Raw genomic sequence first — 23,641 nt, forward strand, 5'->3', positions numbered from 1 at the left:
CTCTCCAGTACAGTGACAGTACGAGGGTATCATACAATATTGATACTGATATAGGATTGGGATAATTGCTACAGAGGTTTAGCGTGAAAATGCAATGAGTAGATTAATAAATTAATTAAAATTAGATTAATATGGATTCAATCGATCAGTCTCCCATGATGACATAGACATGATGGTTCAAGTATGGGGAACTCGGCAATGGACAAATGCCTAGGCGGAGAAGCTGCGAGTGTACCGCGTTTTTGACCATTTCGTACGGTCGCTTGTTACATAGAGGACGGCGATTTGATCCACGCAATCAGGGCAATTGGCTTGGCTTTGAATACCCAACTTTCTTGATCAGTTGCGATATCGTTGGTCGCTACCATCTTATCTCTCGACTCATTCCTCTCTTCCTTTCTCAAACCCTTTCCCCACCACCCTGAACACCCTGGCACCCACTCTCTCGGAGCTGGTTGTCCCACCTCGGTATCGCGTGCTGCCGACTTACCTTACTTAGATGGCCTGGTGCCTGCACCCCTAAGGGAATCTATGAAGCTGGCTTTTTTTGAGCCGGTGAGAGACAAAAGCCCCCACATATTCCCACCCCCAAGAACCAGCACTGACCCTTCCCCTCAAAGCCAGTTCGATTACCAGTGAACGCACGACCCACCTTGTACCAGCGACAGCGGCCGCATCGAAGGCCATAGAGCCCAAACCCCCGCGGGCCTGGTCAACGACCAATAAGTCGCAACAATGTTGGAGGGTCTGGTTGCCAACCTGCTCAATCGCTTCCTGGGAATCTACGTCAAGAACTTCGACGCGAAGCAGCTCAACATTGGAATCTGGTCTGGCGATGTCAAATTACGCAACCTTGAGTTGCGCCGCGAAGCGCTCGACCAGCTTCATCTTCCGTTGAATGTTGTCGAAGGCCACCTGGGCCAACTCACACTATCCATTCCATGGTCAAATCTGAGGGGCAAACCGGTCAAGGTCGATATTGAAGATGTCTTTCTCCTGGCGGCGCCCCAGGAGGATGCGGACTACGATGCGGCGGAAGAAGATAAACGCGCGCATGTCCTGAAGATGGAACGAATTGAAAGTGCTGAAATGCTCCGAGAGCGTAACGCAGAAGGCATGAGTCAGGAGGAACAACGTCGAAACCAGAGTTTCACCCAAAGCATGATTACGGCCGTGGTGGACAACCTACAAGTCTCGATTAAGAATGTGCACATCAGATACGAAGATTCCATTTCCTCCCCAGGTCATCCATTCGCCGTGGGTCTGACACTGAAAGAGCTCAGTGCCGTCAGTACCGACGCAGAATGGAACCCGACTTTTATCCAATCCACCTCCGACACTACACATAAGCTCGCGGTTCTCGGTGCCCTGTCAGTATATTGGAATACAGATGCAACGCTTCTAGGAACTGGTCGCGGCTCTGATATTGGTGCAGAGGCACAAGGAATTGAGCATGACGACCTAATGCACAAATTGCGTGACGCCATTGACAATGGTGAAGGTAATCAGTTCATGCTTCGCCCCGTCAGTGGGCGTGCGGGCCTCGAAATGGACAAGTCGGGTAAATATGACCGCCCTGCTATGAAAGCACGTTTGCTATTCGACGAGCTTGGTTTTGTGTTGGATGATAATCAGTACCGCGATGCCTTGATGCTGGTGGACCTCTTCCATTACTTTATCCGCCATCAAGAATACAAGCGACTCCAGCCCAAATGCTCAGTCAAGGAGGATCCGAAGGCCTGGATGAAGTTCGCTGGACAGGCAGTGCTCAGCAAGATCCACGATCGGAATCGACGATGGACCTGGGAATACATCAAAGAGCGCAGAGATGACCGCAATGCATACATCAAGTTCTTCAAGAAGAAAAAGCGTGAAGAAGCATTCACACCGGAAGAGACTGCAGAGCTTGACAAATTGGAAAGGAAGCTCAGCTACGAGGATATCCGATTCTGGCGATCTCTCGCTCGAAATCAGCTGCGCAAAGAGAACGTTGGGGTCAAGAAGCCCGCCCAACAGCAGTCATGGGGTGAATGGCTCTGGGGCGCCAAGAAGGAAGAATCAGAGGAACCAGCTATGACTGAAGAGCAAAGGCAAGAGCTATACAGTGCCATTGACTGGGACGAAAAGAAAGCACTCGCAGAGAGTGTCGACGTACCCCGTGAATGGGTTAAGCTGGAGGTCAATTGGAGTCTACGTGCTGGTAGCTTCACTCTCAAACAGGATCCGCATGGCGCAGCAAACGAGGTCATGAAGTTAGTGTTCGACAACTTCAGTGCCAAGGCTCTCCAACGCCCTGACTCTTATCTCCTTGACCTTGACCTTGGTGGCTTGAAGATGTATGATGGTACCACGCCTGGGACCCTTTACCCTCAGATTGTCAAGGTCAAAGACTCTCTTCCCGAGCCCAAAAAAGACCAATCCAGTACAGATGATGATGATCTCGCTTCAGAGGGCAGTGCAGATGATCTGGTGGACGAAGACAGCCTGTTCCACCTGCAACTGGAGAAGAACCCATTAGAAAGTGATGCCGATTCTGCGGTCAAGGTCAAGTTGAAGAGTATCGAAGTCATATACAACCCCAGATTTGTGGTGGGAATTGTTAAGTTCTTTGAGCCTCCCGAGCGACACATGGAGTCAATTGGTGCGCTTTTGGACACTGCGGGAGCCACTGTTGAAGGTCTGCGACAGCAAACCCGAGCAGGTTTGGAATTCGCTTTGCAAGAGCACAAGAAGGTTGATGCTCAATTCGATGTTCACGCACCTTTGATAATTGTGCCCGAGAGTATCACACATGAGAGTTCTCTTTGTCTAATTCTTGATGCTGGTCACGCCAGTGTGAACAGTGAGTTGGTCGACCGACAAGCCATGCGAGAGCTCCAATCCAAGCAAAAACATCAGTACGAAGAGGAAGATTACAAACGGCTAGAGCACTTGCTATATGATCGTTTCCTCATCAAGTTGGACTCGACTCAACTTCTGATCGGTCCTGGAGTTGAAGCAACCAAAGCTCAGCTCACCTCTGATGTTGAGTCAAAGAACTTCCATATCATTGACCGGATCAATGTGGATTTCGTTTTGGAGATGTGCATCGTCCCGAAGGTGACACAACTTACTCGGACGCGTATATCAGGAAATCTGCCGGAACTGCATGCCTCTATGTCAGACACCAAATACAAAGGATTGATGAAATTGATCGATATCGCAATCCCACAGTTCGAAACCGGCAAGACCCAATCCGACCCAGTAGCGGCCAAAGCCATCGAAGAAAAGGCCATTGCCACCAGAGCCCGATCCGCGTCTTTCAAGCCTCCGGCCCTCAGAGATCTTCCTGTTGTTGACGATGAAGAAGCTGAATCAGAAAGCGACCACGCGAGGAAAAGCGTGGACTCAACGAACAATATCCACCGCCGAGATTTTGAGTTCAAATTCAATGTTGGCCGGTTGCGTGGTTCTCTCTTCCGCTCTGACTCTCAAGACCCCCTGAAAGATAAATTGCTGGTAGAACTTGTTGCAGAGGGGTTCGAGCTCGATTTCTATATGCGTCCTTATGACATGGTTGCTGAGGTTGTTCTTAAGTCTCTGAGTGTGGATGATTACATCGAAGACAACCCCGTTCCTGAATTCAAGAGAATCATTTCCTCTAAGGGATTCAACGCAGACGAAGACAAGGATCTATTCCATCTGAAGATGGTCAGGGTGAAGCCTGAGTCTCCAGAGTTTGATTCCACATACGAGGGTGTTGCGATGAATCTCGACATCTCGGTCTCGACCATCAATCTTGTGGTGACAAGGAAGACTCTGCTCACTCTATTGGATTTCATCCTTCTCACGTTTACAAGTCCACAGCAGCCAGTCGACCAAAATCCTCAAGCAGATAATCTGGCCATTCTAGAGGCAGCTGATGCCGTTGAAAACCCCCCTCAGCAAGCTGGCAAGCTTCGCATCAAATCCAACCTCAAGAGTATTGCTCTCATCCTTAATAACGACGGCGTCCGATTAGCGACACTGAGTCTCAACACTGCCGATGTTGGCATATTCCTCGTTGGCCGCTCTATGACCATTCAGTCTCGAATTGGTAGTTTGACGTTGGTCGACGATGTCAACTTGGGTGCACCCGAGGAATCAGATGTTCGGCGTCTACTGACCATTGAAGGAGATAACTTCGCCGATTTCAAATATGAGACTTTTGACCCGGAGAGCGAGACATACCCTGGGTATGACTCGGAAGTTTACTTGCGCTCAGGTTCAATTAAGATCAATTTCCTGGAAGAGCCCTACCGGAAAATCATCAACTTCCTGGTCAAGTTCGGCAAGATGCAAGCAATTTTCAATGCAGCTCGCCAAGCCGCGGCGAACCAAGCCAATCAGCTACAGGAGAACGCCTCACGAATGCGACTTGACATTGTGGTCAAGACTCCCATTTTGGTGTTCCCTCGAGTGATGGCGGATGACAGGCCCAGAGATACAGTCACTGCTCACCTCGGTGAGATCTATGTCAAGAACGAATTTGTCCCTATGGATGAGGGCAAAGATAGCCCAGCTGTTAATGTGATATCTACTGGCGTGCGCAACATTCGCTTGACCTCCAAATTCCACTTCGAAGACGGCACAGAAGAAGAGCTTGAGATGATCCAGAAAGTGAACCTTGACTTCAGCATCTGCTACCTTGAGCACCAGGCCAATAACGCGCGCCCAGACATGGAGATCGAAGGTTCTTTGTCTCCTATCAATCTTCGCATCTCCCAGAGTCAACTCAAGTTCTTGCTAGCCCTTTCGAAGTCTATTCCAGGTGCCTTTGCCACAGATGCTGAACAACAAGAGCTTGAGGCCTTGGAATCCCTCCCATCTTCAGTTACTGAGCCCACAACTACCTCCAAGGCTGTTCAGGCGGAGGAGCAGAAAGCAGTGGCCGCAGACGATGCGACGAGCAAAGAGACTTGGGTTAGACTCGACATGATATTCAAGGTCGATAGTGTTGGACTGGAGCTTATCCTAGCCAACGACAACCAGCCTGCTGGCCGCCTGGAGGACTCGAGCTTATCCAAATTCTCTCTTAATGACACCAGAGTCAAGCTCCGCATGTTGACAGATGGCTCCTTGGAGTCAGAGCTTCTCATCCACTCATTCTCTATCCGTGATAGCCGTCGACAGGACTCGAACAAGTTCAGAAACATCATGTCCTTGATCAACAACGATGTCCAGCAGCAATTCATGGCCAGTGTGTCTATGTCCCCTGGGCCAGACAAGCATCTCATTGCGATGTTGACTATAGATAGTCCACGGATCATGTTTGCTCTGGACTATCTGTCTGCTCTGCAGTCATTTAGCAATTCTGCATTTGCGTCTGACAGTCCCCTGGAGATTGTGGAAGAGGAGGTTGAACTTGAAGACTCAGAAGAGGGATCTGATGCTGCAACCTCGGACAAGGAATCCACAGAAGTTTCTGCTGGAGAACCTGCCTCCGGATCTACAACCCTTTCATTCCGAGTCAATTTAGTCGATGCCCAGGTTATCATGGTAGCCAACCCTGCCATTCCTCATTCTGAAGCTATTGTCATTGGTACTAAGGAGGTTCTCATCTCTCGTCAAAATGTCTCAACCTTGCAGATTCAAAAGCTTGGCATGTTCCTGTGTCGTATGGACAAGTTTGAAACCAGTCGACTGCGAATTCTGGATGACTTCACTGTTGAATTGTCGATTGATAGCCGACCTCAAGATCGTGGATCTGCACTCACTTCTATCGAGGTCCACTGTGAACCTTTGGTTCTCCGTCTGTCTCTGCGTGATATCCTGATGGCAACTCAGATTGTGAATAAAGCGTCTGAAATGCGAGCTCAAAATGCCCAGCAGCTCGAGGGTGGGGATGCGAAGAAAATTACCGATGCCAAAACCACCAGGGCACGCTCTGGCAGCAAGGCATCCATGTCCTTGGCCCACAGGAGTCGTCGCCGGTCCAGTCAGGGGGCTGAGACACTCGACAAGACTGCGGCAATTGAAAGCTCGGCTGTTCTCAAGCGTGAGGAGCTGTCAGCCAAGATTGATGGCGTCCGCGTCATCTTAATCGGTGACTTGCATGACTTGCCTCTACTGGATTGGAGCGTTAAGAAATTCAACGTCGATGTGCGCGACTGGTCTTCTACCCTAAGTGTCGATACCAACTTTGATACTTTCGTCAACGTTTTCAACTTCTCCAAGTCGGCTTGGGAGCCGTTGATTGAGCCTTGGCAGCTGGGTTTCCATGTGGCGAAGGAGACGAACCCGGATGTCTTTTCGATCGATGCTTATTCTCACAAAAACATGGAGCTCACATTGACGTCAGCCACTATTGCACTTGCCTCGAAGTCTTTCCAATTCCTCTCTACCGATGAGGATGTCCTTTCTAAGCCAAGAGGTGCAGATGCCCCCTACAGAATCCGCAACTACACTGGCTTTGATCTCCATGTGTGGGCCGATGTCAGCTCAGGGGAAGATGGCCCAGCTGCAAAATTGACCGACGGGGAGGAATACCCTTGGCGATTTGAAGAGTCCACTGCCATTCGTGAGACTCTTTCCCCTGAAGGACAGGGCGGAATCGTGGGCGTCAAGCTGGAAGGAAGCGGATTTGATAGCATCAACCGTATCCCCGTTGTGCGAGAAGGAGAGGTCATCTACAGTCTGAAGCCGAAGCGAGATAATGTTCTCCACCGACTTCTCGTGGAGGTCAAACTTGGAGCTGACAACGTTAAATACATCACGTTCCGCTCGCCACTGCTTGTGGAGAACAACACTCAAATACCCGTGGAGCTAGGTGTGTTTAGTCCCGATGAAGGTCACCTCCTCAAGATCGAGAAGGTGTTGCCTGGTGACGCTCGCCCAGCACCGGTCGGCTCAGCATATCTCCATTCGGTTGTCATTCGTCCCGATCAGGGATTTGGCTATGACTGGTCGAACGAACGGTTGTTCTGGAAAGATCTCATCCGCCGGCCGACACGCACCGTGCAATGCGTCAGTGAAAGTGGAGGCCAAGCACCCCCGTTCTATTTCCAGGTCAATGCAACATTTGACAACAAAGACGCGACTACAAGCTCTTATCCTTACATGCGGATTCGAATCTTCGCACCAGTGGAGATCCAGAATTTACTGCCTTATGATTTCAAATACCGCATATACGACAAGAACACCAAGAAGGACTGGACTAATTTCCTGAGAAAGGGTGGAGTTAGCCCGGTCCATGTAGTGGAGCTATCTCATCTTCTCTTGCTCAGCATTGACCTCGAGGATACGGTTTTCCGACAAAGCGAGTTTGCCATTGTCAACGGGAATTCTCAGGACTATCGCAGAGAGCACACCCTGTCTTTGAAGGACGAACGGGGTCTCCAATTGAAGTTGAAGCTCCACTACTTCAACATTCCCAACAGTGGTGGAGCTTTCAAGGTCTCGATTTACAGTCCGTATCTTCTTTTGAACAAGACTGGCCTGCCTATGGACATTCAAAGCAAGGCCTTCCTCCAGTCTGCTCGCAATGTAGCTGGCCAAGGCCTCACAGTTGACCCAAGAGATGGTGGTCGTGCGCTGCCATATATGTACTCTTACGGATCTGATGATCAAAAGAACCGATCTATTCTGAAGGTCGGTGATTCTACTTGGAGCAAGCCACAAAGTTTCGAGGCTCTGGGCAGCACATTTGAGGTCGTTTTCCCCGACCGACAAGGCAGATCAGAGTTCCACTCCGGAGTGTCTGTGGTTGAGGGCGAAGGCAAATACAAGATGACAAAGGTGGTTACTATTGCGCCTAGGTTCATTCTGAAGAGCAAACTCACTGAAGACCTCATGGTGCGTGAACCTGGGTCATCGAATGTCCTTGAGCTTAAGAGCGGAGAGTTGGTTCCGCTTCACTTCCTCCGCCAAGTCCAAGAAAAGCAGCTCTGCCTGTGCTTCCCCGGTGTGAACAACCAATGGTCTTCCCCGTTCAACATTGCAGATGTCGGAACTGTACACGTTAAGTTGGCCAAGTCGGCGAATCAGCGCCAGAAACTGATTAAGGTCGATGTTATCCTGGAAGAAGCAACTATTTTCCTACACCTCAGCTTTGAGACTCGCAACTGGCCGTTCTCGATGCGGAATGAAAGTGACATTGAGTTCATTTTCCACCAGGCCGTAAGTCTATATACTTCTTCAATGCGTTTGCTTTGATGCTAATGTTCCTATTAACAGAACCCCAACGTGGACGATGATGAGGAAGATGACTCAAGCGGCTGGCGGCCTATCCGCTACCGTCTTCCACCTCGAAGCATCATGCCTTACGCTTGGGATTACCCAGCAACCAAGAACAAGTCTCTTGTATTATCTTCTCAAGGCAAGGAGCGACACATCAAGCTTGCTGAGATCGGTAACTTGATTCCAATGCGTATCCCGCCATCGAAGGCCGGCGAATACCAAAGGATCGTCGATATCAACATCGTGGCTGATGGGCCCACTCAAACTCTTGTCCTGTCGAATTTCAAACCCTCCAAGAGTATATACAAGCAACAGAAGGGTCAATCTTCACAAAATAACATGAGTGCCGGATTTGAAGTCAAAGAGATGAACTCTGACGTTAACTTCAAGGCTCAGCTCCGCCTGGGCGGCATCGGTATCTCTCTCATCAACCAGAACTTGAAGGAGCTTCTCTATCTCACGTTCCGAGAGATTGAGATCAAGTATCGGGAGTCAGCATTGTACCAGACCTTGAATACCACTATCAAGTGGATTCAGATTGATAACCAGTTGTATGGCGGTATTTTCCCCATCTTGCTTTACCCCAGTGTGGTCCCTAAAACCGGAAAAGAAATGGAAGCTCACCCAATCTTCCATGCGATGGTCACAAGAGTCAAGGATGACACTTATGGCGTTCTTTACATTAAGTACGCCACACTTCTCCTGCAGCAGATGACACTTGAGTTGGACGAGGACTTTGTCATTGCCATGTTGGACTTTGCCAAGATCCCTGGTGCATCCTGGACTGAGGAACAGGAGGGTAAGTTGTGTGATGGGGATTTGAATATCCCTGAGCCGCAACAGAACGAAGCAGGCCAGGATGTATACTTCGAACTTCTTCATTTGCAACCCATGCAGCTGGATATTTCCTTCATGCGAACAGAGCGTGTCAATGCAGAGGATGGTGCCATGCAGCCGTCGAACCCTCTGATGTTCGTCGTCAACGTTATGACGATGTCGATGGGTAATGTCAACGATGCGCCTATCCGGTTGAACGCCCTGATGCTGGAAAATGCCCGTGTCTCTTTCGGCAGACTTGTCAACAATGTCCGCGCACACTATACCCAAGAGTTTGTGCGTCAAGTACACATCATTCTTGGATCTGCCGATTTCCTGGGTAACCCTGTTGGTCTATTCAATACTGTCAGCTCAGGCGTGGCAGATATCTTCTATGAGCCATACCAAGGCTTGGTCATGACTGACCGTCCCCAAGAGCTGGGCGTTGGCATCGCAAAGGGTGCTACCAGCTTTGTTAAGAAATCCGTCTTCGGGTTTTCGGACAGTATGGCCAAATTCACCGGAAGTATGTCTAAGGGTCTTGCTGCGGCCACCCTCGACAAGGAGTTCCAAGACCAGCGCCGGATGTCCAAGTCTCGTAACCGTCCAAAGCACGCCCTGTACGGAATTACGGCCGGCGGAAACGCATTTGCGAACAGTCTAGCCAGTGGAATTGGCGGCCTGGCTCGCCACCCTCTGCAAGGTGCCGAGAAAGAGGGAGTGGCAGGATTCTTCAAGGGCGTTGGAAAAGGTGTCCTGGGCCTTGCCACCAAACCCGCCATCGGAGCCTTTGACCTTGCTTCCAATCTCGCCGAGGGAGTCCGAAACACGACTACCGTCTTTGACGCCGACGGCCTTGACCGTGTCCGACTGACCCGGTTCATTGGCACAGATGGTATTGTCCGTCCATACACTCAGCGAGAAGCACTCGGTCAGTTCTGGCTCAAGACTGCCGATGATGGCAAATACTTCAACGAGGATTATATCGCACACTTGGAGCTTCCTGGTCGAGACATGCTGGTCATGTTGACTTATTCCCGCATCATGCTTGTGCGCACTAAGAAGCTCTACACCGAGTGGGACATTCGCCTCACAGACATCCAAACTATCTCTAAGGAGCGGACTGGCATGAGTATCACACTTAAGGGCGGTGCTAACGGGCCCTTCATTCCTGTTCAGGATGAGAGTTCCCGAAATTGGCTGTACAAACAGATTGCTGTTGGTAAGTAGAAATTTTGCTGAACAGTTTTTTTCTGATGTCGAAGCTAACTCGTCTTTGTAGCGGTCAATGCCTTTAACGAGAAGTATAATGTCCGAGGATAGACGGGTACCCTCGAGCTCTTTTGTAATGATGTATGACAAATGGACTGCATTAACGGGAGGAAGAACAAAAAGGGGCTTCACACTTTCCTCGCTTGTCATTTTGGGTTTTTATTTTATTTTCTTGAGGAAACAATTGGTTTCATTGTTTTGGTCTCGGTTTCAAGTACATATGTTTGCGCATTCATCTTTTTTCTCTCTATCTTACTAGTAATAGACATATTTCAGAAGCACCGATATCCATGGACAGTTATCACAAGATGATTCAGATATCACCTCAAAGCCACTGTTGAGTGCTTTCCCGGCCACAGGATAGATATGGCTCAAAATACAGAGCGCATAATCAGTCCAGGGACTGTAATCTGCACATGTGATGGTCTTTTGGCTACTCTCATAATGGATTATTCTTTCTGTCTAGCCTTGACGCATTGAAGTGGATATAGACCTAAGACGGCATAATATACATTGAAATCATAAGGACTGGAATCCATAAGACCATGTTCAACTTGGAAGGTTTTGACTGACTAGCATAATAAATCTGTAAAATGATATGTGACTTCGAAAGATGCAAGTTTGAAAATTCAAGTGATCACGGAACAGCTCTGTCCTGTCCGATTCGTCGATCGGTGTTCTTGACTGGATGCAGGAACATCGATGGAAAGCAAGGTCTGCCGTAGCGAGCTTCAGACGACTATAGGCAACATGATTAGCGATCACTAACCCTAAGAACAGCGCTTGTAAAATATACCTTTTTGCCGCCTTCATTCTCTGCAGTTCGGTATCCAAGCCATCGCCGGTACAGATCCTCTCCCGTGTGTGTCGTAAACATGTATGAAAGGCGATACATGATATGATCATAGACATGATCCCAGTTCCAGATGCTATCTGGACCTCCGTTAATATTTTCCGGTGGCCCCCGATTGTAAATTCTCGCTAGCTCCTCTGGCGTCCATTGTCCATCCGCGTAGATCGGATGCGGAACATGCACAGCCTTGAGGCCGTGGAAGAGTGCCCAAGAAGCACCCGTCATTTCTGACGCAAGACCAAGACCACGCGTGGCTTGGGAATGGTGTATCAAGTCCAGGAGACGTCGAGAGTACCGTCCCATAGTGATAACTGCTGTTCGGCGAGACGTCTCAACACCATATTTGAAGTTCCAGATTGTATTGGGAAAGGTCCATTGTGTATCTTTGGGGTTGAAGATAGGGAGAAAGGTGATGTGGTCAGCTTCCTCGCCGACACCCCAAGTGAAGCTATCATCTAAAGGACTCCCAACTGGTGGCTCAGGGCCCAGGGGTCGGATCCCTGTTCCATACACGGGGCCCCAGACTGTGGCTTCAGGCTTGTCAGCGAGGCTTGCGTTGACCATTGCAGTAAAGTTCTTCCATGGCCCATGATCACCTGGAGTGTAGAAGTAGGCGTTTCGCTCCCATAAGTACCTGCGAGGTTGCTGCTTTGCGAAGGCGGCCGACTGTTCGAGAAAGTGGTAAGAATGTCCCGTGTGGCGGCCGTCCATCTCGAGTTGCCAGTAGTATTCAAAATTAGGGTACAGTTGTGCGAATATCTGCAATGCTTGGTGATGTTGTAGCTTTGGACTGAGTGAGGGAGTTAGCCATCATGAATAACTTTTTCAGACAACAAGAGTCAGTGATATATTACCTATGCTCCTCAATCTTGGGGTACCACGCCTCCAACAACTTGTTGTTGAAGAACAATGCAATGTTCTGAAACTCCACTGGAATAGACCTTCGCAGATCCTCCATTGTTTTTCTGTCCGAGAAGATCGGAAGATCGTCCTCCTTGACATGAACCAACAGGAACACTTCATACTCACCACCTGAGTGCAAAGAAAGCTCCATGATTAGCGCACGAAGATATTCACGGTGATTGGCCGTCCAGATCATACTATTCCATGCTCGGATAAGAACCGCAGACCGAGGCTGATACCGTTTAACTTTCGAGGAATCAGAGATCGTATCCGATTCATAGGTCTTCCGCGGCGGCTCTCTCAATTCAAAGGAGAGAGGTCGTTGGCCTGTCTCATTCATCGAACCATCATGTCGATAACGGTCTGCGTTTCTTTGGTAGCAAAGGGATTGCAGATTGTACCAGTCCAACTCGAACCAATTCACCGGCGGGGGCCTAGAGAAACCTGCAATTTCATCATCATTCTCGTCATCGTAGCCATACGCGCCAAAGCGAGAGTAACGGTCCGTGCAGACCTCTCCATCCAGATCCATTGCCTCGTGAGAGCCAAAGCTCGGTGGCGGAAACCCAACTTGCTTTCCCTTGTATACCATGACCATATCGTCCGGTTGAGTTCGATCAAGATCACGACCACGCGGCCCCAGGCAAGGTTTGAAATGGCCATGATGTTTCCGTCGCCAGTTCCTGCTAGTGTACAGTGGGTAGGGATCATAGATCGAGGGAACGGGATGGGGAGCTCCAGGAATCGTGGGGTCAGAACTAGTGAGAGTCAAGGTTCCACCTAGATGAAACTGCTCGTTTCTATACGCATCACGAATTGAGATTAGTGATGAGGGATTCAAATCAAAGCAGAATGCATAGTTCCATGACAAACCTCACGTTATGAAGGCTCCCCATATCATCCACCCCACTCTCATCTCCAAGTTGAATGCCGGGAGTATACTGAATGGCCCCGGTCTCCCGGTATTGTCCTGGCCGAAGGACAGGTGAGCTGCTCGAAGTATCGAACCATCGCAGCAAAGATATCTCTGGACGAGCAGCGAGATTTGCATAAGTCTCGATAATTGTAACCACGAAAACCAGCCACCCAATCCAGTGTACCCACTTCCTCTTCCGCACGGAATGTAGACGGGTCTTAAACGCAACTGGACCCTTGCTGGGCACCTTTAAGAGCCTCGGCCATGACTTCTCAGTGAACGAACGATAGAGGCTATCATGCACAGGCATGGTGCCGGGCCTGAGAAATTGTGTTGACGAGAGATTGACAAAGAAAGAGTGAAAGAAAGTAATTCTCTTACTTGAGGAGTGAAGGGCAAGTGTAAAGGCAAGAGCGCCCAAGAAACTACGATGTCATCATAACGCGGTATTGACGACGACTAATCGGGTGGTATGGGAAAGGTCTCACTCTATGTATGACAGTGTCGAGTCTCTACGGTATTGAAGATAATTTACTATAAACAATTATGATTCGACCGATTCAACAAACTAAGGTTTCCTTGTGCGTGATACAGAATAGCAACCGTGAAACATACCACGAAGTCATTTCGGATAGGGCACTGGTTAAGTGGAATGGAGTATGAGTTGAAGATGCCCTGAGTACGTAATGTGAAGGCTTGCTGTTATCTTAAATTGGCTCGAAACACATGTGAATTCTGTTTTCATATGGACCCTATGGAGTTTTGCACCCCTGATCTACATCAGGTTACTAAATGGTTCTTCGGGTATTAAAACCACAATGGCATCAAAGCACATGAAAAAGCCCCTTGGAAGGACCTTTCCAATTTTGAGCAACTTCAATGTTGAAATAAAGCCCTTTGTAGCTACATGTGCCGAACCCAGACGTATAAGCACATTATGAGCATTCTACATATGAATCATCAATCTTGAGTCAGGAAGAACTTGCGGAGTCAACCCCTTAGAACCTTGAAGCCTGGCCTTGGGACTGGCAATTAATCATTCCTTCCAGTCAGATTGAACTGTAACGCCTTGAGCTGGGATGTGAAAGTCCCTGCTACGTCCAAATTTGGACAATGTTCATTTGGGCAGATAAGAAAGTCATGATTTAAATTTATTTGAAAAGACTCGATCCAGGTATGTACAACACATCCATAGACTCGAAGACGGGAACATTCCAACTGCACCTCGGGATTTGGTCCACATGAGGATAGGCTAACACACAGCCTATCCTAGACAAAAAAAAGACTTAGAAGAAACCACAGAATTACCAACTAGTAATAATTAGGTATGATTATGTCTCCATACTTTACGCGAAGTAACTCTTCCATAGGACGCCCGATAGATCTTCCAGTTGATCGGGGGTGAAGGCCTGAGTGAAATGATTAGCTAATGTGCCAGGGATGTGGAACAAATTGCAAATGAAACTTACCTTGGCATCGATGTGCCAGGTATCTTGTCTGGTCTTCTTGAACTCGCTGATGATCGACTTCACACTTGAACCCACAACGCCTGGATCGTGAGCAGCACGAATACTGAGCGTAGTCAAGGCCTCGGGCATCCAATGCGGGGGCGGACTGTTGTAAGGGAATGCCTGGACCAGAGCTCCCAAGCCTAGAACGGCACCGTGCCGAACAATCACCAGGCGATTGTGCTCGGGAGTTGGCGTGCCAGCGCCCGATGTTACCGCAGACGAGACTCCAGATCGGAAGTTCTTGGGCTTTTTCGGAAGGGGGTTGTCGGCGAGGACCTTGGTGAAGCGTTCCTGGAAGCGGTGGACCATCTTTTCGCGAAGGTACACAGGGGAGCAGCGGATCATACCAGACAGAGTGGCCGACGCGCCCGCACGAACCTCATGTTGCGTATCCTCAAGCATAGAAGCGATGCATTCGAAAAGCTTGTCACGATCAGCAGAGTCCAACAGGAAGAGTCGACGGAAGTAGATGATCTGAATGTTGATCATGACACGTAGACGCTGGTGCCATGATGGGGAGGTTTGGCCGATGCGGATGAGGGACTGGATGAACTCCGAGCCCTTCTCGGCAGGGTAGGGAATGTTGGGGAGGTGGCGGAAAACGTGATATGCAAGAGACTGTAGCTCGGGATCTTCCTTAACGTCCATCATGTGCAGAAGCTGGGCAGTGAACACATCGGGGAAGAAGGGAACTAATTGTGTACACTCGTGGGACGAGAGAGTTGAATCCAACCAGAGAAGTACTGTCTTGCTGCCAGAGGTGTATGAAGAAGGAGTCTGTTGACCCGGTGTTCTGGCCTGTCGCCACTGTTCAATCTGATCGAAGACTCCACGAATCATCTTTGAAAAGTCGTCAGAAGGAGCATATGGGTAGGTGCCGACAGACGAAGAGGACTTCTGAGCTTCCAAGAGGTGTTTTAGGTCGGGATATGACTCGTGGTATCTGGTGCGGTAAATTGTTGCCAAGGTCTGTCCCATAGCCTCTCGCACACCCTTATATGGATGATCTAAATGTGCCAGGAAATCGTTGACGATTGGCTTTTCCAGCTGGAAGTGCCAGCCGGCATCAATGATGCACTGGTGCAGGAGATTGATCTTGGAGCTTTCCTTGAATGCGGCGTTGGTGGTCATGTCCAAGCGGAAGCTCGCCAACCAGTCAACCATAGGCCAGGCTCGGCGGGGATCGCGGCATTGAAGAATCATGTGGAGGAATGTAGTCCAGTACCCTGAATTTTCAGGGGTCAGGCCATCGGTGAAAATCTTCCGAATGATGGGGAAGGCGTACTCCCAAACTAGAGTGCGTCTTTCCACGCTGGTGTCTGTGACAGAACTGATCAAGGCCCCGAGAATCTCCGCAGTGGCCCGATGCTGGTGCTTATCACTGCCATCCTCAAAGACAGCTTGGATCTCCTCTTGGATCTCCTTGAAGGAGGCTGCCGTAAGACCGTCTCGGAGCATAAGCTCAAAGGCATAGAGAAGCATCATGGCAGAAGACATTCGGAACTTATCGGCAGAAGGATCCCTGGGCTCCTGCTTCAAGTACATAAAGTACTTTGAGAACCAGTCGCGCGTGAACAGTTTACCCATTTGGGTTCGCACATTCCACTCGACTTCATCATACTCGATGTCTCGATCCAAATTGGATTTGTACGCAGGCATGGTCTTGCCCCAGATGAGCCATCCAGGGAAGTCATGATCAACGTAGTACTCAGCTTCAGGCTTGGCAAAGCTAACCAAATAGTCCTGGGTCCAATCCTTTTCATAAGGACGGGTTGCCACCTTGATCTTCGCAGGGAAGCGCTGATGCCCAAGGATGTAATTCTTGTACTCATGGCTGCAGATGGCGCGAACATCAATCATAGTGAAAAGCGCGATGAGTGCCTGAGAGTACATTCCGCGTAGACCTGGGTGATCGTCAATCGAGCCAAGAGTCACCAGCTCAATCAGGTTGCCGCTGGCAATGTAATCGAAGCGCAGGCCCATGGTGATGACAATAGTCGCCGCACGGCTGGCAATCTTCCAATGCGAGATTCGAGCCAAGTTCACCAATTCATCAGCCAGATCAGCTTTCTTCTTTTCAATCGTAGCTCGCTTCTTATTGATAGATGTGCGCTTCTGTTCGATCTCCGCAGTTACGTCTCCAGTGGGAGCAATAGCCTCTACAATGACCTGGTCCAAGATAGCCATCCGCTCCATGGATCGACCATAGTCCATTATTTGGAACACAGCAGTGGAACAGATCTTCTGGACAGATGGCTTGTCAACTGCACTAGCATCAAGGAAAGTGCGGATTATAGCTGGCGTATATTTCCAATTCCGTCCAGCTGTCTTTGCGACGCTACTGAGCAGCAGCGAAAACAAGGCTCCCTTGATGCGCGCGTGGTCATTCTCCTTGACACCAGTCTGAAGGGCCTTCAGAAGAGGGGGGATAATCAGAGATCGTGCCCCCCAGACGGATTTGAGAGCTGACTCGCCAGCATTTTGGGCATTGCGACGGGTCTCGGTATAAAGAGAAACACAGGACTCAGCAATGTCAAATAGAAGAAGTTCGTCCAGTTTAGATCGTGCTCGGGGTGCGGCATTGTGCCGTAGACGTTGCAGATGGTAGACATTCGCTCTGCGCACAAGAAGTGCCCTTGGATAGTCTTTCCTGATACCACTCATTTTGTAAGGGTGTATGTCTGCTGCTAAGAGTCTTGTTACTCGATCAAGGACATGGGCCGATCTCTCAATGCCAACGTCGACAAACCAAGAGCGGAAGGCCGAGTAGAGCGCTCCGAAACATGGCACATCATCTTCTTGCTTATCACACAAAAATCGGTGTACCAGGTGCAGAACCCAACCTGCCCGTTCGCGGATCTCGTGAATGCTATCGTATAGGGCGTCACCCTCCTGGAGAGGGTATCCAGTCGGGTATGGGAACCCTTCCTTGACTAGTGCTTCGTCGGAGCTGTCAAGGAATGCGTCTTCTTCACTCGCGCCATTTGTAGCTGGGTCATCGACCATATCGAATTCACTGGAGCTTACAGACGCACCATTCGAGAACTCCGGAGAGGATTTTGAGGCAGCTTTGGGGTCAAAAAGTACCGAAATTCCGGAAAGAAGAAGTCGCAGAAGAACAAGATTACGAGTAACTTCGTCGGACCATTCCTTGCCACTGCCATCGCGTTTGACGCTGGAAGTCTCGTTTGTCAAGCCGGACAGGTGCCGCAAAGCAGTTTCAGCTTGATTTTTAAAGACCTCAACGGCGAATTCTAGCTCTTCTCGTTTGGGCACATGCCACTGGATGTTAAGTTTGTTGACATCAAGTCTGTAGCTCCAATGCTTAGGCTGAACGCCACCCTCGACATCAGCCGACTCATACATGCTGTAATCCCTTGTGTATGTGCCAGTCAGGTTGAGCAAGAGGTGGTGGATATAGTTCGAAATATGCACGGTAGGAATACCGCGGCACATCTTTTGCATGTATACTGCAATGTCGAAAAGCTCTTGCCGGTGAGCAAGAACAGCATCACCGACATGGACCACACACATGCTCAACATACTGACGTTCCAAACCAATCCACGATCACGAGGAAGGACATCAGTGCCGGTTGTTCTGGTCGAACCCGCTCCATTCTCCTCAATCTCGGTACGAATTCCCTGAATCAGCACAGGGATGAAACGCTTGAGAGCCTTTTCTGGGTTGACCTTGCATAACGCGTTGCAAATGAAGGCCATGGCATCTCGCGCTTGGTGAATGACGTGGTTGGATACGAAATCAACGATCTTTCCCAGTGCAATATCGTAATACTCTGGCGAAAGGGAGGCGAGGAGCGGCATGAAGGTGGCAGGAAGGGTGTTGACGATGTTCTCTTCCGGCGAGCCATTGCGCACTCTGGTAACATCTGGGAGGTTCTCAAGCAGGGTGAAGACACGCCCAAGGAATGAAATGGTGAAGTCACCAAAGCCACAAGTCGAAGAGCGAAGAATCATTTCCTCCGTCTCATCGTCCAAGTCAGTGTCATAGTTCAATTGCACGTCGGATCCTTGTTCCTCCATCCTCTCCATCTCACCGGTAATCCATTGCACTGCAAGCATGTTACAATTGACATCTTCTCTCCCCTTGGTCATGTCGACCATTGGAATGTTATAACATGCTGTTTGAATAAAAGAAAGGGCATGAAGAGACTTTTCAAGATCATTAGCATCAACACCAGGCAAAGCAAGGCCTAGGAGAGTCGTCATATGGCAGCGATAGCCTTTGGTTCGCGTAATGACGCGAGACAATACTTGCATGGCGCGCAGGGAAGAAGTGGTTCGATGAACCTCCACCAAACCTTGGAGAGACGGGTAGATTCTCTGTAAAGCACCTGGAAGAATGAGGTGTGGTTCCAAGTACGCAAGGCCTTGAAGGGTAGATAGGGAGAAAGTCATGGCGGTACTACTTTTGGCGTAGATACCCATAAAGATCGCATCTCTCAGGCACAAGACGAAGCGACGCTTCAAGGGCTCATTGAGTCGTCGTTCGACGGGGACATCCATTTCCCCACTCTGCTCACGATTCCATCGCATCACGAAGAAATCAGTCAAATAGTATACAAGCTGCGACAAGGTCCTCGTCCAGGTACCTGAGTTCGAAGGGTGGAAGAATGTCTCAACTGCTTGGATCAGACCCTCAAGCTGGCTAAGAACCGAATCTTCTGAATCTAGGCACGCAGGCGAAAGAGACAAGACAATCCATCGAGCAATATGGTGGGCAACAGGATGCTTGCGAGTATCACGATCAAGCATGATACCCAAGCCAGATGAGATATCCACCAGAGCGCTGTACGGGGAAGTGGATTGTCCTACAGGGATTTCTAGCAGCCGGAGAACCGCAGTGAAGATGAGAGCGGACTGTTCCTTTGTGAAAATACCATGCTCCGAGAATGGGATGTGCCCGGCTGGCAGTGAATCCCGTGCCAACCGCGAGAGGTAGTCAAGGTACGTCGTGTCAAACGTCTTTGAACGACCGACAAGAGACCAAATATGGAAATGTGTCGGCAAATAGTTCTGCGGAAGTAGGTCGCCGCGTTCAGCGGGAGGAGGTGACGTGGGGAGCATGAGGTTAATCAACCCTGCCACCACGAAGGCGCCTTCTGAGAATGAGGTGGTGTAATGAGGCAGAAACTCCTCAAGCATCGCAGGTAGCTCGCAGGGGTCGATAAATAGCTGAGCAAATGCGCAAAGCTTGGTCAATGTCTTCACATTTCGCTTAAGGTTAGTCGAGTGAACGAGACCGGACTCAGTGGGGAGGACAAAGGCTTTCAGCTCCTTGTAAAGAGGTTTCCAGTCCAAGACTAGGTCCTTGACGGGTCTCAAATAGTGCTTGCGCCTGCCCTGCGGTTAGTTGACTATGTCATTTTCGCGATGACCAGATACCAGAAAAGTCCAACTCACTTAGTCAGAAGCATGAACATGCTTGCAAATCGCTCTGCCACATTGGGGTCGATGCCGGGCGCCAAGGCGAGCTCATAATAAAGCTTCACGAGATTGATCCTTTCCTTCCGGGTCGGATCAAACTTTAGCGATAGCCATCCTCTGAGCTCGCGTGTCCAGTGCACAGCTCCGGGACTGAAGTCCCCAGCCTCCACAGCGATATAAAGCTGGTTCAGAATCTCTCGAAGGGCTCGGTCCCGCTCTGTCTCATCTTCAAGCTGATATGGGAGATATGAGAAGTATGGATAGGTGCGCGGTCGGACGCGAGCTTTTGGCTCGCCATCGCCGTTGACGGCGGCGGGCTCACCACCTGGCGAGGTGGCCCGCGAGATCTCTTGTGCATGGGGGAAATTGTCGGATGTGAGAATCGCCTTGGGGGTTGAGGCGTCCATAATCGCATGTGAGGAAGAGGAGGGAGGGAGGCTAAGCAAGACAAGGTGGAGATGGGGCCGAACGAGTTGAGTTGGCGTAGACGTCAGAGAGGACTCTGTAGATCCGATGTGTCAGCAACTTCGACTTTTCACAATCCTTCACAATCACCCTTATCTGATCTCGGTCAATCATCAGTCTAGCCAGGGAGCTATACATCTATCACAGGAGAGTTTCTCTCCAGCAGGTGTGGAAGTGGAGGCCGGCGGATTGCGTTGCACACGGCCGGGTTCGCATGAGGTCCTTGCAGGCAAGATGGGCGCTCGAAAGGTCGGGGCTCACAAAGGAAGCAGTTCGGATAAACTGCAGGAAGCAATCAATAATGAAAAGCTCCTTTTATGAATCGGTTCACGATAATGTAATGGGAGAGCAGATGATCAAAGGAGATGTTCGCAGAGGGTGATGACATAATTCCACGTTAAAGCTTTGGCCTTGCGGCTTTGAGAGAGACCCGCGTGGAAAACTCCCAAAACTAGATCGAAGGGTGGATGAAAACTTTAGCATAAGAATATGCGATTTTTTTTTGCTCAAAGTTCAAACCTGTTGGCCTCTCAAATGAGAATTAAACAAGCTGGCCATAATTCCAACTTCGCCGGGCTGTCAAGCGCGCCTAAATGGCCCAACCTTTTCTTAGGCAGACAGCCTTACGCAACCGGCGTGCAAATCCGCCCGGGGTACAAGGTACGTAAAAGCGGAGAAACACACAAATCACCCAATGCTTCTATGTAGCTTAGTGTTGATTAACAATTATTTTGACACTTGAAATCTTACGCCGGCGGTAAGAAAGAACCATATAGGACCCCCTGAATCAGTGCATAGACCACCATGGCTTGTGCGGAAAGCGCTAAACTGCGGTGATTCTTGCGGGAATCTTGGAGGCATTCCATCCCGATCGATACAAGATACCAATACCATACAGGGTACCCCGACGAGATCCGATTGACGATCTGAACGTGGTAACTCGTCATAGCCATGACCGCCAGTAAACCCTGGGGCACCGCCAAGCGGAAGAGCATAGAGCCCGGGCTAAGAGGTGAAGATGCCTGGTTACCAGACCGGGAGCGCAAAGTAGAGGGCGCTCGAAGGGCCCATGCAGATGACTTGCCCATGATAAATAGCATCGGTGCAGCGAGTAGGAAGAGAGGAATATTCGAGACGGTCCAGTACCGCAGAAATCCACAATTCCTGAGAAAGGGTCAGGATCGCGATCAAAATACCAAGTCGGCTGAGCAAAATTAAAACGACTTACCAGTAGTAGCTCTGGACCCAAGTATAGATACTGGGTAGTGTCCAGCTACACCATTCTCGATCTAGGTCGGTCAGGCAGTAGGTCCGGTAGGCTAGAAACTGAGGCACAAGCATCCCAAGTGCCACAGTGCCACCACCCACTCCAATGACGATAAGTCGACGAATACTGAGGGAGGACAGACCCTGAGTCAAGCCTGCCCATATTAAGAGGATAGCGTCATATGCGAACAAGAACCCGCTCAGGATGCCATTACTGCGGACCATCGTGGCAATGGCAAAAAGAACTCCGGCAGTGAGTACCTGCAGGTCTCGCAAAACCGTCACACCATGACGCTCGGAGATGAGAGATCCAGAGTACAGGTAGAACCCTGAAATATTGAGAAACGAAAAGATCGACTCTCCATACGGGGCAGAGAGGAAAGCACCCGCCGGGCAGATGATGTGGAGCGCAGCGGACAAGAAACAGATTAATCTCTGGGTGACCGTCTTCTCACCAAAAATATTGGCCGAAAGTCGATAGAGAGCCAGAACAGAAAAATAGTGGGCAACGTGGGATAACACTACTGCTATTAAGGCAATCGGAACGGGGCCCCCTAGCCCGCCAGATTTGTGAAGTCCTGTGGATCGTCAGTTGGTCAACTCTCATATGGTAAAATGATATATGTACCAGAAACAAAGAAACCCAGCACTCTAGGGTATCCAAAGGCCCATTCTTGTTCAAAGACATAACCGTGCTCTGCGGTGTGAAGGAAATAGATGGAGTCCCACCGAGCCAGTCTCAATGGCCACGGGAGCGAAGTGGTGAGATCAGCACCCTCATAGGATATCAATGTAGTGGAGGTATCATAGCCTGGGCCCGGACAGGCAGTAATGGCAATAAACAAGAGAGCTTTCCACAGCCAAAACGCGCCCGTTAAGCTCTGAATGGGATTGTCCAACCGGGCCATGGTGGCAGAGGTTCCAGTTGCCATTGCGGTCTAGACACAGGTAGAGCCACCAATGCCAACTATTACCTAGCTAGGGTCTCCAGCGGGTCACTGATCATGGAAAAAATTGCTTGTGGATCTGATCAATGATCATCGAGTCAACCGAGGCACATCGGTGTGGACGACGCGGGTCCAGATTTACGTTACTGTACATGTAAGCGTGCATAGGTTAGTCAGCGGGTTTAGTCTGGATCTACAAAGACCGAACCGAGCCGACACCGACACAAGGAGTGCGATGAACAAGATTCAATATTGATCTGGTTTCATGATAGTTTCCAAAATTGTCATCGGACTCCTGAAAATCATAGATTGCACAAAACATCAATTGTACCAGGCACGAGCTTTTGTGAAGTTATTTATGGTGGCAAACCCAAATTATGAAGAAATCCGTAATACACAGTGAACTCTGTATACCATCGTCTTGGCACTTTGATCACGCGCGGGTCAGAATTTGGACAAATCCACCGCACAACCTTGGAACACCCGGTCAGCCCTATACAGCTGAGCAGGAGTATTCTAAGTTTCTGTATACAGAGATTGTTCTGTAAGTACCGAGGTGTCAATGACGCTAGCCACTGCTGACGTCGATCGAATTTAGTTCAGATCTGGTCAGCATCCCTGCAGGGTTATATGTGCGCTTTTGTTAAAGTCCTTGGAACTTGATGACATGATCAAATTATGATCAAATAAAGTTCTTCAAATGAATAATGGTGGGGCGTGCGGTGCATCAGTCTGTCCGATTTCCAGCGGAACAACAGGGATTCCTCGGCGCCGAAGTCCAACTTCTGAGCTGAACTCCGGTGAAGATGCTCGGCATTATTAAATTGTCATCTCTCATTGCTAGAAGAATGATATCTGAAATAAACTATGTTACACAAGACTCCGCTTACTAGAGAATTCGCACTCCCCCACCCACGTACGGCCCCTCCGACCATATCATAAGAAATGGGTATGTTGCTTAGGCGTGATCATTAGCTTGGTTTTTTGTAGAACTAAGCTCGAAGAATATGCCAAGCAAATTTATACACTGATGACGGAATGTCATTTCGGA

The 23,641-nt window shown here is 49.5% G+C and overlaps 4 protein-coding genes across 4 annotated transcripts; 1 reads left to right on the forward strand and 3 right to left on the reverse strand.

Moving 5' to 3' along the window:
• Nucleotides 1-735: 735 nt before the first annotated feature.
• Nucleotides 736-10,335, forward strand: N7503_002373 (membrane morphogenesis protein VPS13; the record flags this gene model as incomplete). The annotated part of the gene is made up of 3 exons (XM_057061920.1): nucleotides 736-8,136; nucleotides 8,194-10,234; nucleotides 10,295-10,335. The coding sequence occupies 3 exons, from the start codon at nucleotides 736-738 to the stop codon at nucleotides 10,333-10,335; spliced, it is 9,483 nt and encodes a 3,160-aa protein (XP_056925882.1).
• A 586-nt stretch (nucleotides 10,336-10,921) lies between these two features.
• N7503_002374 (DUF3405 domain-containing protein) lies at nucleotides 10,922-13,266 on the reverse strand (the record flags this gene model as incomplete). Its single annotated transcript, XM_057061921.1, has 4 exons — nucleotides 10,922-11,023; nucleotides 11,081-11,927; nucleotides 11,992-12,840; nucleotides 12,914-13,266. 4 exons carry the CDS (start codon nucleotides 13,264-13,266, stop codon nucleotides 10,922-10,924), a joined length of 2,151 nt encoding a protein of 716 aa, XP_056925883.1.
• Nucleotides 13,267-14,302: 1,036 nt separating this feature from the next.
• Nucleotides 14,303-20,319, reverse strand: N7503_002375 (proteasome activator BLM10; the record flags this gene model as incomplete). The annotated part of the gene is made up of 3 exons (XM_057061922.1): nucleotides 14,303-14,365; nucleotides 14,426-19,823; nucleotides 19,889-20,319. The coding sequence occupies 3 exons, from the start codon at nucleotides 20,317-20,319 to the stop codon at nucleotides 14,303-14,305; spliced, it is 5,892 nt and encodes a 1,963-aa protein (XP_056925884.1).
• An 804-nt stretch (nucleotides 20,320-21,123) lies between these two features.
• N7503_002376 (uncharacterized protein) lies at nucleotides 21,124-22,575 on the reverse strand (the record flags this gene model as incomplete). Its single annotated transcript, XM_057061923.1, has 3 exons — nucleotides 21,124-21,541; nucleotides 21,606-22,221; nucleotides 22,272-22,575. The coding sequence occupies 3 exons, from the start codon at nucleotides 22,573-22,575 to the stop codon at nucleotides 21,124-21,126; spliced, it is 1,338 nt and encodes a 445-aa protein (XP_056925885.1).
• Between the last annotated feature and the right edge of the window lie 1,066 nt (nucleotides 22,576-23,641).

The sequence above is a fragment of the Penicillium pulvis genome (genome assembly GCF_028828015.1).
Source record: "Penicillium pulvis strain IBT 33274 chromosome Unknown contig_12_segment0_segment0, whole genome shotgun sequence".
NCBI lineage: Eukaryota > Fungi > Ascomycota > Eurotiomycetes > Eurotiales > Aspergillaceae > Penicillium > Penicillium pulvis.